The sequence below is a fragment of the Falco punctatus genome, assembly GCF_963210335.1.
Source record: "Falco punctatus genome assembly, chromosome: 11".
In the NCBI taxonomy this organism is placed as follows: Eukaryota; Metazoa; Chordata; class Aves; order Falconiformes; family Falconidae; genus Falco; species Falco punctatus.
Genome location: NC_137591.1, coordinates 6,787,927 through 6,807,081, shown reverse-complemented (window position 1 = coordinate 6,807,081; position 19,155 = coordinate 6,787,927). Strand labels below are relative to the sequence as shown.

Sequence of the window (19,155 nt, the reverse complement as noted above, 5' to 3'; positions counted from 1 at the left end):
GTAAGGGTCTGTCCCCAAACCCTCTTTCCTTGTCTACTCCTCTTCCCTCCACCAAACACTGCCACTTGTGCAGTTTGCACCTGCCGATTCCTCAGGCTCCAACTCCCTGCAGAGCCATACCTGCTGTCTCTCCCACTTTCCTTCCCCAGTGGACACAGGTACTCAGCTTGCATGTTGAGTGTGCAATCCTGCATTTATTTTCCCTTTTGGAGGGTCTGCAATGCGACTCATGCAGCTCTGCAGCAGCAGGAGCAATGTGCTCAGCCTTGCCACTCATTGCAAAGTTCAAGTTTTATCAAGTGGCTTTTCTCTGAGCGGGAAATTAGTCCAGAGAGAAACCAAACTGTGATCCACTATGGACTGCAGGAGCTCATGCATGTTTCTCTGAGTGCTGTCTCACTGTTTATAAATTCACAGGTGCAAGCATCTAGCAACAAAAATGCTAAAAAAACTCGGTGACGGCAGGTAAATGGGGAAGTTACTGCTCCAGTTGCCTGAAGCGAGCATTTTATGATAGCACTGTAAAAGAAAGAGACCTTTTGGCCTTAATTCCTGCAGCAAAGACTGAACTTGGCTGGGATCGCTTGTGTAAAAATGCATTTGGTATTTAAGAGCAGAGCATAGGCTTTGCAGGTGGAACAGTTGTATGGTCTATCACCTCTTAAATTGCTTCCTTTAATAGAGTCTTCCATGTGACTTGTCTAGTTTATTAGCATTTATTACAGTAACTTCATACTACTACTATTTGCTATAGTAATTTTATGGAAAACCCTAGAGACTGCAGTAGTCATTTAGTCAGAGCCTATGGAGAGTTGGCAGCCTGCAAGACAAAATGCTGTTCTGAGAATCCCAGAGGAAAGACTCATTTTGGATATCACTAGTTCCCACCTAATCTGTCAATAACTGTTACCTTTTTTTTCTAGCTTTGTTTCCTAAGAAAATCATGTTTATGGATGACACTAACTGTACCTGGGCCTGCCAGTCTTTCCCTTAATAACATTTTTAACCTGCTGGCCAATTTAAAAAAAGTTTAGGAACAAATTGTATAATTCTAGTACTCGTATTCCTGAAGAAAATTTTTCCACTTCTCTACCAACAGGAGGATGTGCAGACAAGAAAAACACTATCGGTACTCAAATTACCACTCTCTTTGTTAAGACTTCAGAGGATTCCAGATGCAAGATAAGAAACAAAGGAAGTAACTGATTCCTGCATCTGAAATTGCCTGTATATGTCCCTAAAACCAAACCTTTGTGAACTGAGAAGTGATGGATAGGACTAAAGTTAGACCTCTATTATTTCTGTAAATTTCTAAGTTCTGCTAGAGTTCAAAGTCTTAAGGAAGGTCGTTTTGTTGTTGCTGATGTACTGAATTAAGATTCTGCAGCCAAGTGCTTTACTAAGGACTAGCTTCACAATGCACAAGGCAGGAAAGAATGCAGATTATTTTGTGTTACAGTATCTGCTGCTGTGCCTTTCCATAGCTCCGTAAAAGAAAAATCACAAAATAATGTGCTAACCATGAAACCAAAGGGCCAGATTCTCCTGTCTGAGAGTGGAATTTGTTGCTGCAGCTTCTTCTAATGAACTCAGTAGAATTACATGGATACTTTTATGTGTTCTTTTTTCATTGTTTCCTAGCTCACACTGCTGTTCCTCCAGAATACCTGGTTAACCCAGAATGCCGGGAGAAAGAACCTCCAAAAGTGTACCCTGGGCATGCTGGGGTATATCCTTACCACCCATTTCCCATGGGATTTGCCATCAATGAGTCAAGCGGTAGAGGAGCACCATCACCTCCAGGGATATCACTTCAGAGAGCTTTCCGACACATTCCTAGCAACTACGGGCCAGGGAATGCAGCTTCTATGTCGGTAAGTAGCAGTCTTTTAATCAGCTCCAGAAATACTACTGTCTTGACTTATAGCTGCCTTCTTGCTGCTAAAGCACCCATGAAAAGTTATCCTGCTTATCAGTTACTTCACAGCATTTTGCTATATTATGCTGAAGAAAACATCAGCAAACAGTGATGTTAATAGCCTGACCTAAACCCAGTAGAGCAAACCCATGCACTTGCAAGGAGACAGATTTTGTGAAGTGTTTGGGGCCTTACATATCCTGCTAATACCTGCATCAGCCTTTTGGAATGATGGCAGTTGGACACTTAATACGGTCATGCTGTGCCAATGCAGATGGCACAGAATACACATTGAGAGGTTCTTCTTCTCTCATGCAGGACAAATCTAATGGGGAGGGAGAGTGTCAGGGCTTGGCCAAGGCACCACAGTCACAGAGAAGAACAGGGGAAAATTGGCTTCCACAAGGAAAAGAATCAGCATGGTTGGATATTTCTTGAGACATTTGGTTTCTCAAAAACAGTGGAAAATTCTGTGGTTAACAGAAGTTTCAGATGAAAAATTATGTTTAGCATCATAGGGCCCACACCTTCAAACCACACAGACGTGGTAAGAAACAAGATGCTAAATTGCTTGCCAGTTGTAATGGTATGTGTGGGCATTTCCAGTTCCTTTCAGTGCTGTCAGTCATGTTGGTTCAAACTGGTGGTGTCTAGTTTTTGTACCACAGTTGGGCACATTATCAGATTTCCAGCTACCATGCGCTATTCTGTCTGCATGGAGTACAATTCATTAGCTCAGGTTAAAGCAGAGTGACCTGCTTTAACACTTCTAGATTTATTATGCTTGCATAGAAATTCCCCATCATATTTTAGGGGCTATTGAGAAAGAGCGTGGCTAGCAGCAGTCTTAGGTCCAGACATATTACCCTGGTGGGCTGGATATACACAGGTTGGGAAATGCCTTATCTAGACCATCACTGTATATAGTTTTGAACTTAATTTTTAACTGTCCTTAAACAGGTGGAAAGATGTCATACCAGTTCTATCTGTAGCAGGGTGCACGGCCAGATCCCAGAGAAGAAACTCTTATTTCTCTGATGCTAGTGTTTCTGAGGGATGGAAATGCCTCCTTGCACACGGAATGAGTTTTATCATGCACTAACAGATCTGGTGATCACAGAAGATCAGGGCTGTAGGGCACCCTGTGCTGCACACCAGCCCCTCACCATAGGTAGAGTGCCTCTACATACTAGCAGGGAGGTGGTAGCAAGGAAGGAGCATTTTCCTAGACTGCCACTCTGTTGCATGCAGACTTCCAGACTTGTTCAGTGGCAAATGCACCAGGTCAGTGCTGAAGGTGAGCTGCCTGGTTTTAACCAACTGCTCTAATGAGATGCCAGAACAGGTGATGAGGACTTAGAAGGTCAATTTCAGCTGAGATATGGTCTGAGAAGCTGCTACTTCTCAGCTTCAACATGCTACACTATGCACAGGCTTTGCATGTGCGAATACATGCATGGATGGGGTGGCATATGGCCACAAAATGGACAAAACATGCAATATTCACAGGTAATATTTGAAACAGACGTTGTTTGATACTGCAGTTGTATCCTGGAGAGAGTCTTTAGATGGAAGATGCTTTACTGTTTGTGTTACTGCAGATTCCAGACGGAGGTGGAAACTTCCATCAAAGATACTACACTCCTCTGCCGCAGTTCATCCCACCAAGTTTTCTGCCAGGGATTCATTACATTCCACCTCCCCTTCCACTGAACACGTCAGCTGAAATCACCAAGGAAGCACATGGTAAGGATGTATGAGATGGGCCCTGGGAGATACAGTTTTAACTTGATTTCAGTGTCTAACTAGAGGTGGAAATCCCGAGACCCTGATTCTAACTAGTTTACAGGGGTTCCCAGATCCCTGTGATGGAGCCAGGACTGAGATCCTGAAGTCCCAGGACAGATTGCCAGCTTGCACAGCTCTGCAAAGGGCAGACCTAGCACAAGCAGACTGACGTGCTTGGGCTTTCCAGCTGACAAGCATCTCATGCAGACATTTGAAGGCCCCAGGACTCAGAGCTATTTCAGAATATGAATTGTTGATGTTCTCAAAATGAAAATAATTTTCTAAATAGCTAGTTTGCAGGACATGTTTTTAAAATTATTTGGCTCTGTTGCAATTTAGACAAAACGTTTAAAAAAAAAGCAGACTAACAGCATGAAAAGAAGAAATTTCTTGTTCATCTGAAAATCCTACATTTTAATAGCTGTAAATGAAAGATTGAATCTTCAAAATCTCAAGTTCTTTTATTGAATCTCACAGGATTTTAAATTTCTGGCATACGTTAAGTCTTCCTGCCCCCTCTTTTGTGTCTCTTTCATGTATTGTGCCTACATGTGGACATTTGTGATTATATTTGCATGTTTTTCATTTGGCTGCAGCTAGCTGTGACCACAAGAGGGTAGAGCTGCTCAGAGAATTAAACCACTAGCACTGCATGAATGAATAGCCAGTTTTATTTTAAAATCTTTTTGAAAATGCAGATAAATACAATTTTATTTCTCTTCTTGAACATGAGAATACAAAATTGTTAATCTGTCTGTTTATGAAAAAATTAGAATAACCACCCAGTGAAAAATGAAATCTTTTGTATAACTGGGTGCAGAAAAAGAGGAGTCTAATTAACTCATATGAATTGAAAAGAGGTTGATGGTAGTTATAAGGGACAAAATATAGTAAGATGGGGTTTTTTTTGGACTGGTTTCTCAACAACATAAGGCTTGTGCAGTCTCATTTTCTGTGAATGTCAGTCCTCTCATAACTTTTCAACCCATTAGTTATTTTCAGCCAAACGTTATCTGTTGTGATCACAGGCCTACACAATATTGATCTGCAAGGGAAGCAGATGCCTGCCACAAAACCATTTGTTTGCAGCCATGTCATGGTGGTTGGCTGGCTGTCAGCTTGCACTCAGTTCCCGACTGACATGTGTGTAACTTGGCCAACAACCAAGTGCCTGCCACTCAGCCCAGCAGTGGGCACATATCTCCAGAGCACTCAGAGCGTACCTGCTTCTTGTCTGGCTGGAAAGCCAAAGAAAAGTAAGCAGGAGATGTTGTGGACAAGGGGAATATGGAGAACATGGCAGTGGGGGGGTGTATACAGACATCACAGAAATGTAAAGTTATTTTAAGATACTGCAAAAGGCATTCCATGCAGCATGTAGGAGATACTAGTGTGCTGGAGGTGAAATAATACAGGCTGAGCTTGAGGGGAAGAGAGGAAAACAAGGGCTGGCAGGCAAACCAGAAAGTGAGGATTAATGGGTGTTGTGATTTGGAAGGGAAAAAGATCTGGGGGATACTGCAGTGGCAAAGAACATGCAAGGAGCTGCAGCTATTCTGTTGGAGTATGTGGGAATGGGAACGAACTGGGAGTAGCAGACAGGCATGGGGGACATGGAGAGCAGTAGTGGTATTGCATGAGGAAAACAGAGGAAATCCAGTCCTGTATTGGTAGAGTGAAGTTGTACTGACCAAAAAATCATGAAAACAGGCAACTGGATAGGGAAGAGAGGTCATGAGAGCACCCCCCCAGAGAACACAATGCTATCCAATTACCTCAGCCCTTATTACACACTACGGAAATCACAACCCAGGCACAAAGCCATAGGAAACAATGCGTCATGGATTGTGCTGCTTGGAGAACAATCCAGTTTTTTTAGTATTACAGAGAAAGTACAGATTAATTGCACTACATAGCATTTGTGCTCCAGGATATGTAGGAATTTGCAATTGTGACCCAGTGAGGGGGGGATACTTCTGCATGAGGTCATACACAAAACAGCCTGCCAGCAAGAAGACGCAGATGTAGAGGGAAGCTACAGTGAAACTAGTAATTCTTTGATTCTAGTATTCAAGATGCTTGGAAAAAAAAGAGAAAAGCTGTAACATTTAGTGCACAGGGATGTGTTAGAATTGCATCATGTCTTTTTTTCCCCAAGAAAGGAACTGACTCAAACCTGTAGTTAGACTTGGTGAAACGGGCTTTCTGGCAAAACTATTGCAGAAAAATGGATATAGAAAACTCTAGCAGGGGACGACAACTGGTGACAAGAAATGTTTGTAATCTGTTGCCCCAAACAGAATCTGAGATGAAGACATCTTCCTGTCTGAAAAAGATTTTCCAAGGCTAGAAGCTGCTACCAGAAATATTTGAGTCAAAAGTTGACTGCATTTGAATGACTGAGGCCAGTTAGGTTTACAATGGTGATGTGAAGTATAGGCCATGTTGTTACACAATTTCATGCAGTATTGACTAGTAATGTTGGGGAAATTTGACAAAATAAACACAAGGTATGTCCAGTAAAACAGCCAGTACAGCATCTGAGGACAGAATCTGATTGCAGATTGTTGGCTTTCTAAAAGAGCAAGCCACAGAAAAATAAAACCCCAAGTTGCCTGTGAGGAAATGAGGGAGCTTTTAATGCAAATTGGCAAGTAAATACTTTATAAAATGAGAATCTCTAGTTAGATTTGAAGAAGGAATTATTCAGTCTGTCAAGGCCTTTGAGAATTTGCAGGAGTGTTAGAAAGGCATGGCAGATTTGCTGCAGTTAAGTGGGCAAAAGAGTCTGCCTCATACTTCTCTTCCAGTGCAGTATAAACACTTGCCGTCTTGAAGCACTCTTGCTATATTGCTTTAAGCATGGCTGAAACAATCAGCTGCTGTTTGCAGTGCAGTGTCTTAGTTCGGAGAGCTACAGCTTTTAATGTCAAGCACCTTTCAATTAACTAGGTTGAAAAACAAATTGGATTGACAAATATCATTTTGCATTGAGAATTTACCTCTGCAAATGTGATTGATACCAGGTGTAATGCAAACTGAAATACAGGGTTTGGGGCTTGTTTGTGTTTAACTGACCTTTTTCTGTTCTTCATTTTTATTTCAGCTACTGAAGCTGACAGTCAGGATTCAGGGGTGGTTTGTGAACCTAGCCAACCATCATCTTCCCCAGAAGAAACAAGCAGAGACCAGTCTGTATATTCTGAACAGTAAATGGGCTGGAGAAGAGCTGAGCAGCAGGCAGCACTACTTTCATTTATTTCATTCATTTTCATAGAGTGACATTTACTTGCTGAGTAGTTACAACAGCTGTAAGAAGGGGATTAGATTCCTCTGCCTCCCTTTATCATGTTATAGCTACCAGGCTCACAGCTCTGCCTCCCTAGCACTGTAAAGCCCATGTTCCTAGAAGAGGTTTTTTAGAGCCATGGTAAATCCCTTCCCCCATAAGCAGGTGGAAGCAGGAAATTATTATGACTCTGAATTTGTTTCCTTTGCTGAGGTTAGATGGCTCTGTGACTTTGAAGTGAAGTCTCTGAGCCACGTATGTTCTGTAGCCTTCTCATGTTCACGACAGTAGTAAAAAATATGTTAGTATATGATTTGCTTTAAAGGAAACCTGGTTCTGAGTATTATGGAAAAGTTAGGTGATACGGAGCCTGAAGACTGAGTGAGAGAGGATGGGAAGACGGTCTGGGTTGCTGATTTACTTGGCTGCTTAAGAACCTGATTCACTGGATTCAGCAGGGTAAGGGAACAGCAGATGCTTGTCAAGAAGGGCATGGGAGGAATTTGCAGAAAGGTTTGGTATAGGCTGAAATCCAGTGCCCTCTGTATTGTTTTCTGGGTGAATTGCCTTTAAGGCACCTTCTGTTCAGGTTTGGGACAGACTGATTTGGAATTGCCTTTTGTCACACAGGCTTCAGGATATTGAATGTCCTTGGTGGTTTATACATAATTTCAGTGTTGTTTAACTCAGTACAGCTGAACTAAAGAGTACTATTTGTTTCTAAAGGTCTGGTGTAGACAGCTTTATACTTGTGTATTGGAAGTGCACTGTGGCGTATCAAAGGTGTGGAGAGATTGCCTAGGAAACTAGGACTAAACACCGTTTAGAATAATAATTAAACCCATACATATTACCATTTTCAATAAAAATGTTTAATTAAAAATGAAAAGTATGTTCCTCTACTGCTTTGCCTAGAGGATTTTGGTTTGTATTAAGTGGATCAGTTGTTAATGCTTGAGTAATTTGGGGAAGGTTTTTGTATAATAAAAAAAAATACATTAGATTGTTGGTATGGTTTTGATGATTTGAGGCTTGCATATCTACACATAATTTTTCTAGCCAAATGTCAGATGTTGCCCTGAACAGCTCTGTATAACAGACTGTATAACAGACAGAGATTTAGGCTTGAGTATTTTTCTTCTACAACTTTTTCACTGCTGCAGTAGAGGTAAGCACAGTTAAATAAACCTTCTTTTTCTGCTACTTGTACTAGTAATCCCTTGCACAGTGCAAAATGTAAAGAAATTATATAAGCTAATTTTTAATTTTTGTTTTTATGTAGTAGATGATTTGCTGGAATGCTTTCCAGCACGCAGGGATTTGGGACAAAAGTGAAAGTGGCAAACTTAGAACTGCCAAGAGGAAAAACTGAAAAACACATGTATCTATAGCAAATAATCTGATATACAACTTGTTATATACTAACTTAGAACAGGATCTTTGCTCCCAGGACTGTTCTAAACCTGCTTTTAAAACTGCTGTCTGCTTGGGAAAATCTGGATACTTCTTTAAGGTATCTGGATAGAGCAAAGTTCTTTTCAAAATACAATAAATCTACAAATAGAAACACCAGCGGCACCCACAAAGCAGGTTCTCTGTGGATGGCGAGTTGGGGGGTTTTATATACATAATATAATGGTTTAAGGAAATAGTAATGTACAAAATGAATAATCTTCCCAGATACTTTTTAGACATATTCAGTGTTGTATTACTCCTTAAATCTCAAAGTAAGATGGACTCCAGCCCATTTCACTGACTGTAATGCACAGTCATTGCAGATATACTGCATACACAGTACTATTTTCTCTGTTTTGCTGTGCCAATGACTGCTTCCAGATTGCCAAGCCAAACTCCTTATTTTCTTTTCCTTCCATCTTTTTGAACTGTCAGTGAGTAAACCAAAACCTTTACTTTGGCTTTTTGAATGATGGTATGGTACTCCTGCAGGATATCTCTCACTAAATTGCTGCAGACCAGCGTTCATCTCCAGAGGAATGTCGCAACTTTAAAGAGCCAGTGAACGGCAACTCTAAATTGACCAAGGAGATGGAGAAGTTGTCTTACAAGGGGAGTCTAAAAATAGACTAGTTTTCTGTTTGGAGAGAAGAAAGTTGAGCGGGGATACGGCTCAGTTTTAAAACGTCACGTCAGCTGTGGCAAAATAGATGCAAAAAACCATTACCAAACCTTGCTACGTCCATACACATGAAGGACAAGAAGGTGATGCGGGCAGGGGCAAATGACATCTGACCAGCCTTATTGCCTTCCATAAGGAAATGACAGGCATCTACTGCAGTCTAAAGTCTTAACAGTTACAATTGGCTTTCCTAGAGCATCAATAGTAAGGCCAATACTATTTAATATGCACAATTAGTCAAACTTTTTTTGGTGTCATTTCAGATTTTTACATGTTAGGAAATTTTTCCCCAATTTCTTGCATCTATCTCTGCATGGAAAAGTAAATGACTTGGTAAGAGAATTGAAGTGAGTAACTCTCTAGTTGACAGGAAGAATTATGTGGATAATTCAAGGTTTCATTCTTCCATTTTATACTCAGCTTGTCCTTTTTAACCAAGGAAAAAATGTTGCTTGACAACTGGTATTGTCATACTGTGCACTTAAGGACTTCAAAGTGAATAATTTTAATTCCAAACTTAGTGCCAACCAATGTTTCCAATAATTAAACTCTGTGATCTCTTCTGACTCCATTTATTTAAATAAATGACTTAGGGATAATGAAATCAATTTGGATTAAAATGGAATGATTTGGATTAGACAAGTCACTCAGAGGTTGTTCCAGACTAAATCATCCCAGAATTTTATTGTTTTTTATTAAGGCTGAAGCCACAGAGACTTTGGCCAAATTAATAAAATTTGGGCAGAAAAAAGAAAGTTAGTTATGATACCCGCTTCTGAAATCTTTCTGCGTGCAAGCTGCCACTGACTGCAGTAGAAATTCTGCACGTAACATTTATCATTATTATTTTCTGATTTCTGAGGAGTGACTTCCTTGCTAAATACAGCTGAACTTCTGAAGATGTGATTCCTAACACCTGACACTTCTGTCAATCCTCTGTCCTCACTGCAAACCCCTAGGTCATCACAGAGCAGCAAGCTTTGTACACTGAAGGGGAAAAACCTGAAATTAGGAACCAGTTCTTTAAAATCTACTCATACTGCTAATTTCATTACTTTCAGTGGAATTATTTGTGAGGGTACAGAGTTGACAACGTTGGTTAGGTATGCAAGTTTAGGATCCAAGTTTTATATAGAGGTGTCAATGACACTGCCCAAAACCTCAGATTATTGTAGATTTGCATTTTCTGTAGGAGCTTTGGAAAAAAGAAAACAAACCCAAGGGATTCTAGAAGGATCACGTAATATATTAATTCTGCAAACATATGCAAGATTCATTTGTCATTGCCCTGCAGCAAACTGGTAGATGTTAACACTTCCTGCAGTATCGGCTTCTACATCTGGACTGAAGCAGGTTTTTGTATGACAGTAATTATAATACTCTTTCTAGGTCTTTTTTTCCTGTTTCTTCTTGGAATTAGATGCACCCAGTTGGAAACCTCTGAATCCACAGCAAGACTATAGCTGTTTTTTCCACATTAATGAGTAATTAATGTTGAACAGCAATCCAAAGAAATACTTAATTGCCTACCAATAAAGTCAGCTTGCTGCAAACAAAATTCTCCCTCCCCTTAAAAAAATAATTTTCATGACAGAAAAATTCTTTATGATGTGAAACATACCTATTCTGGAAGAGTGGAAACTTTAATTAAATCATTCTTATGGGCAGGCAGGTCTGGTTTTCCTATTTTTTTGCCCAATATTTTACTACTGCAACATTAGCATTAGTCATAGAGTTATGTCTCTCTTTAGCTTGCCAGAACATAAGGGAGAAATCCAAATGTAAAGAAAAACTTTGTGGAATCTGTTCCTGAAATCAGAGTGTCACTGCATGTTTTATTGTAGCCCAGGCCACTGAGAAAGCTCTAGATCCACCACAGGTGACCTTTCACCCACCTATGCATTTTACTTACAGGCATGTCTTAGGAGTTGGGCTTGAAAAGCCTAAACTAGAAATTTCTGAAAAAGCCCCCACCCGAGCCAGCAGGCTTATTTTGGTATTACTTTTATTTACAGCAGCTAACATGTTTCTCTTTGCTTGCCTATCCCACTAGCTCTTTAGATATTGTCCTCAGCTGGGCAACATTAGTGGCAACCTTGCTACTGGCTTCATAAGGTGATCCCCTATGGATCTAATGATAGGCCAGCTGTGATCTTATGCTGTTTTCACTTTTATTTTACACAACTGGATTTATTGAAGGCACTTCCGGCTTCATTTACTAATTACTGTCAGAGTTTTATAGCCTTGCTGGTACAGTCTACTCAAAAGCGTCCAGGCCACATAAGCTAGAGCAATACAAAACATTTTCTTTTCAGAAAATGTGGTTTCAATAACAGTTATATGCATAGTTCCCTGGGAGAACCTTTCTAGTTTTTCCACAATAGGCTCTGTTTCCCATTAAGAAATGTGTTCTTTTGATCAAGGTGCAAATTGTCTGTTTCTCTTGCTCTTCCAACAGTAAATACACACTTACATTCAAGTAATTCAAAAGTCTGACGTACCTGTAGATAGTTAATTTTTCACATTCTCTTCCTTATAGACTGTCTCACATCATGAAATGGTTCTTTACTTCCTGATGTTCCTCAGTCCTGGGATTACAAATTTGGTTTTAAATGTCTCTGGGCATTTTGGCCATCTTCCTGCTGGTCTTTCTAAAAGCATGCACAAGGCTAGTAATCCCATTCCCCAAAATTGCCGAGCTTTGATGAGAGACCTGCAGAAGCCACACCTGCTTAATTTACTGTCTTTACTGAGTCTGCAGCTGGGTTTTGTTCTTCCTCAAAACACTTTCTTTTTCATGGCAGCCAGTGCAATAATGGCATACAAATGAATCAGAGAAACAAATGTAAAAAAAAATACAGAGAAATAATAAAGTAATTTTCATCTAAGGAAGCAAAGCACCTGGCACCCTCAAAGGGAATACTGTAGAGGAAGATGGAAAAATCAGAACCTGGATTCATGTTTCCTTATGGAGATGAAAGCCACCTGTCCATCATCAGCATCCAGGTAAGTCCAATGGTTGCTTTCACATAGTGGGAGATGCCTCACAATTTTGTTTTTGAAGACCAAGGTGCCATCAATACACTTCAGCAAACGCATACTTAAGAGTCTGTGAAAGAAAGGCCATATCGCTACACCCATTCCCACGGCAAGAGGCACAACCTGACCCTGTCACTCCTGCCTGGAGCAAAAGGGTGACCAGGAGCCCCAGCAGCACAGCTAGGACACCCCTGGCCACACAGAAGCACACCCTGCCCCTGAGTAGTGTCGGGACGCCAGGCTATGAGGGAAGGGGACGACCACCTCTTCCGGGCGGGATCCCTCGCAGCGACCTACGCTCACCTCCCCTCACAGGCCCGGCAGAGGGAAGGCGGGCGGGCGCGCGCGCTGAGGTAGACACAGGGCGGCGGCTTTGGCGGGCGGCAGGACCGCGCGCTTCCCGCCTCCGAGCGTCGCCTGGCGGCGTGAGGCGGGCTGAGGCGGCCGGCACCTCAGGAGGCCTGCGGTGAGTAGCGGGCCGCCCACCTCAGCCCTGGGCGTAATAACACGTGCGCTTACTCCGGTAGTTCAACCATGCAAGCGTTCTCGGGTTGAGGTCACGATTCCCTTGCAGTTTTCCTGTTGCCACACGTGATGTAAAATTTCTCCGTGTGTTGCATTGGCAAAGGAATAGATTGCAAATGGTGGCTTTGTGGTTGGGTTGGGCTGCTGATTGGCACCCTTTAATGCATGTGCCTTACTACAGCCTTAGTAGTGTAAAGGGGGAAATGGTCCACTAAGAAGGTTATCTATTGATGCATTTGTGTGTGTTCACCAGTAAAGAGCAAACAGCAAGCCCTCCAACAAAGTTCCAAGAAAAGTGTTTGCCAGCACTGAGAGGGTAATGGTGGCTGGACGTTTGCCACAGTTCTTGGACAGCAAGGCTTGGGGGTACGTCATGTTGGACATCTCTAGCAACTTCATAAATGTGCAACTTTTGTCAGTTACCATATCTAACTCCTTACTAGCATGTAAAGGACAAGGTCATGTTATAAGTTGTCTGTCTGACTGCTTAAACAGAAAGTAACAACTACAGTTTAAAACCAAGTTTTGTAAGGCATATATGGCATTGCCTTTTAAAGTAAAAATCAAGCCTGGAACTTGTGGTACCAGTGCCTGATGTAGCTTTACATTTCATACTCATTTCTAAATGTCATGCTTTCAGAGTATTTTTGCCATTTGAAAAGTCTAAAAAGAAAAAAACCACACCACCCTGAGCTTAAAAACAGGGAAGGGAGATATTTAAGACTTAAGCCAAAATACCTGTATTTTTACAGTAATTCAACAGTTATTTGTGGCTTTGGATTCCGTGGACTTAAATTTAGCCCTAATGTTAGCCCTGTGAGACTTGTGCTTATTCACGTTGAACTTCTTCAGTCTTAAGAAGATTCAAGGTCAAACAAAATCTGATTCCTTCAGACCAATTTACGTCTTTACAGTGCTTCTTTCTGGCTAAACTTACTTGGTTTGTTTACATCAGCTTCCAAGTTCAAAAGTGAAACTTCAGGAGAAGACAGTTAACCAGTGGAACAGATTACCAACAGGGTGATGTGAATTTTCCATTACTCTAAGTCTAAAATGAGTAAGCGTGCTTCTCTAGTAGAATTGCAGGTGGGTGTGTTGAAGAAATCCAAGTTAAATGTGGTCTGTCTCACGCAATGGATAGGTCAGAGGATAATGACTGCTCTTGGTGCCATAGAACAGTCTGCAGCTCAGGAGGGCACTTGCCTCTTGGGGTAGGCCACTCTCAACCTTCCTGCTAAGAGGGCCTAGTACTATAAGAAAGAGAATAATGTGGTGTGAGGACTGTCCATTTGTTTCAGTATGGCAAGCAGTGGTATTCAGACTCTAGAGCATGTTCAGTGGTGGTTGGTGCAGTTTGACCTATATTGTGTTACCTTCAGATTAAGATCCTGTTTTTGAGGACCTCTTTCCATGAGAGTTACATATACTTCTATAGTAATATAAATGTCTTTGTGTAACTGTAAGGAAAAGATTGGTCAAAGATATTTTTACACCAAGTTTCTAGCTTTCCCCCTCTAAGCTCAAGCTTGTCAAAGTGATTAGTGATTATTACAGTGTTTAAATCATAGAGCTTTTAAGTAGATGTTAAATAAGCTAGCTCTTGGTAGATGATTCATGAACCAGGGTGGTATAGCAGTTGAAGCTGAGTCAGGAAGGCTTTGTTCAATACCTGACCTCAGGCCTACTGAGTAAAGTCAGGCAGTTAATTCTCTTCTTATCCTGGTTTCGTCAGATCAGTGGTTTTACAGACCTTCTTTGGACTTGAAATATTTGCAGCAAAATTATGTCTGCAAGATTTTAAAATTGTATAATATAAACCTGTGGAAGTACAGCCTGTGTACAGATCTGGTTTGTATGGTATCTCTCGTGCTAGTGTTCTAGAGCAGTAGATTATAATTAAGGCAATTCTAAAGTACCACTTTTTTTTTTTCTCCTAGGGTATAAACCTCTGTCCCAGAAAAATGGCATTCTGTTTTCAAACCTGAGTGAGAGAACAAGGAAACGAAGAACCTTTGCAGGTAAAGCTCTAGAATGTATCACAATGGAGTGGGATCTCAAGCAGGGAGAGCTATTGGAAATGACACTGGCTCAGAGCCTAAAAAGACCCAATGAGGACCTTGTAGCAGTTGCACAACCTTACTTACATTTGGTCACAGTTCACTTTTCAACTTCATGTATTTCAAGCCTGACTTCCTACGTTTTATCTTCTGATACATTTAAGCACAACAGTTCTAGAATATAGATTTTGTCCGTACTAGGCACAAGACTTTCTCCTTTCAAATATAAATGCTTTTATATCTAATTGAGAGTCACTAGAGAAATAAATCTGAAGCTGGATACATGCAAAAAAGTGACTGCAGTTGGAGTGCTAGTGTTTATTCCAGTGAGTTTAGTTCCTTTTAGAGGGATGTGTGGTCAGAGGCAACAAAAACACAGACTAGCTCTGAGAAATGCAAAGAGAACTACACATTGAACTACAAGCAGAATGCAGGCTCAGAATCTTACAAAATATGTTCATTTTGTGGAAGAAAAGCAGCGTGATCCAGAATGCAAAACCGTAAGTATCTCTGGCAAAGGACAGTGTATGATGTTTAGCTAGAATACCCAGTGTTACTCTGAAATGAAAATCCCAAAGCAGAATTTATCATTTTCAATAGAATCCTTTTAAAAGCATGAAACATGCATGATGTTGAGGCACAGTTTCTTAATAGGAGAAGGACTGCATCACTCTTTGGAGAACGCATGCAGAACTAATGCAGTTCAGAAGTGTCCGACTTGGGTGTAAGTGAGCTACATCTTATATGAGAAGCCATTGAATTACAACAGTGCAGCTCTCCTTGTTAGATCAACCCAAGAAGAAGATTAAATCTAAGTCACCATATTTTGAAACTGCCTCCAGTGCTTTGGTTAATGTGAGCTTCTCTACATGGCATCAGTTCCCTAACTCACAGTCATTTAAGCATTTTCCTTAACTTGGAGTCTGAGCATAACATTAACCACTTGGCTCAAAGCAAGACTTTCACTGGGACTCCTGTCCCTGGCAGTAAAAAAAGCTTGAAACTACAATCTCAGTGCACTGCAAAGTTTCAGCAAGTATAATAAACTGTTTTGAGAGGGGATGATCTGTAGGTTTTGAGTGACTAGTGACAGAATTGTTCAACCTGAGCAGTGACTGAAATGAAGAAACCAGACTGATACCTTTCTCCGGGGAATTTCTGGATCATCAGAAGTTCATTTTGTCTTCTCAGCAACGTGCTTTACCCTCAGGTGATACTACCCTTATGACTAGGTACTGGTTGTGTTAACATAATCAAGATCATGTTGGAGAGGCTGTTTTTAGTGTCCTGACTGGGAAAATAAGATCTTTTCCAATAGGTAGTTCATTTTCTTGTATGTGTTAGCCAGCTTTATTCACTATTTTAGAATACTACCCATTAAACAGAGGTACTGTATATTTTACAGCTTAAAAAAAGGCTTTTCAGAAAAAGTAGAATTTTTAGGTATCTTTCTGTTCCATTTAAGGAGTATTTTACAAGATGTGAATGGGTTAAGAGTAGTGTACTAAATAATGTGAAAAGTGAATTAAAATGGCTTTACATTTTTTAAAAAATACTCATTTTAGTCACTGTTTCATGAATGTTTCCTATGCTTGCAGAAGTTCTCACTGAAGTGATGCTTGTTGGTTTTATATTAATTTTTCTGGACCTTGGTTTAAACATGAAGTTAGAGCTCCATGGGATTCAGAATACTTTTCTGTGTAACAGGTGAATATTAAAGGAATAAGCATATGCTTTCTCTTGAGTAGTGATAGTGACAAAAATGACAATGGAAACATTAATTTTGTTGTACAGTCACTTAGCCATTGAAATGGGCTCTCAAGGTGACTCTCTTTGCCTTTTTTGCAGTGATCAAACTGTAGTTAGTATCCCAGTAAGAAATTGGATATTTGATGCAAAGCTTGGTCTAAGATGGAGAAGGATGCTAGCACTGAGCTGTGCCCAAGTGTCAACAGCTTCCATCTCCAAGAGCCTTGGTCCCAGTCAGGCTGCACCCAGGTGCTGGCAGAAGTGTGTGACTTTTGGTGGTCTCAGCTGCCACAGCAGCTCTTTCATGTCCCCACTGCAGAGAAGGCAGTGGCAGCACTGAATCACCATGTAGTTGGGAACTAATGCAGCTATGAGGAGGTAGAGGAAGCCTGCCCCTGTGTAGTAAGTGAGGCTTTAACAGAGGATGGAAAATGCATTCAGAAGTTTGGTGTTTAACCTGTTTGGGATTGATAATAGATTCTGCATTTGAGTGCAGAACAGCCAGTCTTTTAATTTTGTTTTTTTGTTTGATTGGAATGTGATGAAACATGAAAACACGTATAGAAAATACAGGCCCCTTCTGGAGGGAATGTACAGAAATACTACTGGTGTGTACCTCAGCACTCTTCCACAGCCCTCTACTCCTTTTATGCATTCATGTTGCTTATTCTCTTAAATAGGTGAGGACTTGGTGGTTTAATGAACTTGACTAAAATTTCACAGTTAAATTAAAAACCCCCAACAATTTCTTCAATAATTAATCTCAAGAAACACTGGCATTTCTCTGAGCACTTTTCTCAACTAAAGAGAAATGTTGAACACAGATTTCCCAAATGCCAAGACACAAACACTTGGCAGCAACTGGAATCAAAAAGACAGATCTACTGGTGTAAAGAACATATTTTTGTTGCAGTATACCCTGATTTTAAATTTCAGACATTTGTCCATTGTGCTTATGTTGATCAAACACTCTGGAATATTTTGTCAGGTTTTCCAGCATTGTTGAACTGAGTTAAAATGTAATCGACTTAAAACAAATAGAACACAACACTCATCTAATAAATGTCAGTTTCATGCTGACTGGAAAGAAAACACCATGTTCCTGCCCTGTGACCCCAGTGCTTGTGTTAAAGTACAGTCTCCAATCATACCAATGCAACATAAAACCTTTCCTTATTCGCTTCTTTCTCCAAGCAAGTATGTGATAGTGTGGGCAATATAAGAAGCTGGCTTTTTATTTGTGTAGAAATTTTATAGCGTACCTCAGTGAGTAGCCTGGTAAAGGCTCAGCCAAAGGTAAGACTAACTGATGAGCACCATGGACCAGGTCCTGTAGAGTCACTGATGTTAAAGATTGGTTTGGACCGAGCTGCACAAGGGTGTGTCTGGCTGGAGCATGGGGCAAACAGCTCTCTGCTGACGATGGCAAGAGCTGTGGCTTATGAGCTGACAGAATTCTGCCCACTTCGGGGAGGAGCTGTGCCCTGTCTTGTCAGCCCTTTCTACAGTGCACACCTGAGCTTTATCACACAACACTGGCAGCAGTCATGTTCTTTAGAAGGCAGCCAGGAAAATGATGGACACGATAACAATGTTGTGATGGATGAGCCATGCCTGGCTTGGCTGTGGGAGATCCAGGACATTCTCTCCTTTACAGGGAATTTTGCACTGTGCCATACACTGGCACATCATTAATGGCAGGGATGGGGTAATGCCTGTTCTTGACTCAAGTTTCTTGTTCTTCGGTAAGTGTGTCTGAGTAAGTGTTCATGCTCTTTTTAGCTATAGTAGATCTTTGGAGACCAGGTGGTTGCAAAGAAATCCAGAAAGAGGCATTGGTTGAAGCTGTATTTAAGCATTTCAATAGCGTACCAATGAGTATAAGATGAAAGCCGAGATTTGTACACAAGGATTCAACAAATGAAACTTTCAGTCTGAGTATCTTCTGATCTTGGGTTTAACCTCCCTCTCCAAGACCCTTGGTGTTTGAGTTGTAGTGGCAAACAGGTTAGTTTGCCTTCTTGCTGTCATTAAGGAATGTGCCAGTATTGTAGGTATCCCACTCTGTGTTTTTCTAATTTTCCTTTCAGTGTAACTCATTGCTTCCCAGCAAAAGCTAATGACCTTCACTTGTGCACTTTGCCTTGTTGTGAGCTTTCTCCTGTGCTTTGCACTTTCTATTTAGACAATAAAAGGACCAAAGGGAAAACAATGTTTCTTTATGTTAGAAGTAGAGCAGCCTCACATGTCAATATTTCTTTTCCCCCTATGCACTCTGACAGAGTTTATTTTTTTAAACACTTTGGCTTCTTTTGAGGAGTTTTGAGTTCCAGAGCAAACCAGTTTGCACAATGTACGCAGCTTCATGTTGCATTGGACTGATCGCATTTGTTATGTCTACCAGCTGATAGAGGTTTCTGAAAATATTTAGCCTGTAATGTAACCCTCCCAGGTCTTCTGTTTTTATTGCAAACATGCAATTAATCACCCTAATTGTTCCAATTACTCGGAAGCCCAAGTGATTATGGTTTAAAAAAATAAATAAAGATAGTGATGGCATGATGTGGCTGTAGGAGGAGATGAACCTTCAGCAAAGCCCAGGAATCTTCAACTGATTCTTTTATGTCTGGGGTGAAGTCCTGGATGTGGCTGG

At 40.9% G+C, this 19,155-nt stretch overlaps 1 protein-coding gene across 1 annotated transcript in view; it reads left to right on the top strand.

The window, feature by feature from the left end:
* DMRTB1 (DMRT like family B with proline rich C-terminal 1) overlaps nt 1-12,366 on the top strand; it is an 88,049-nt gene extending 75,683 nt beyond the window's left edge. The window contains exons 2-4 of the mRNA XM_080406316.1: nt 1,642-1,874; nt 3,520-3,664; nt 6,813-12,366. Of these exons, the coding sequence (XP_080262442.1) occupies nt 1,642-1,874; nt 3,520-3,664; nt 6,813-6,919 (485 nt within the window). The 3' untranslated portion in view covers nt 6,920-12,366. The remainder of the gene's footprint in view (nt 1-1,641; nt 1,875-3,519; nt 3,665-6,812) is intronic.
* Nucleotides 12,367-19,155: the final 6,789 nt, after the last annotated feature.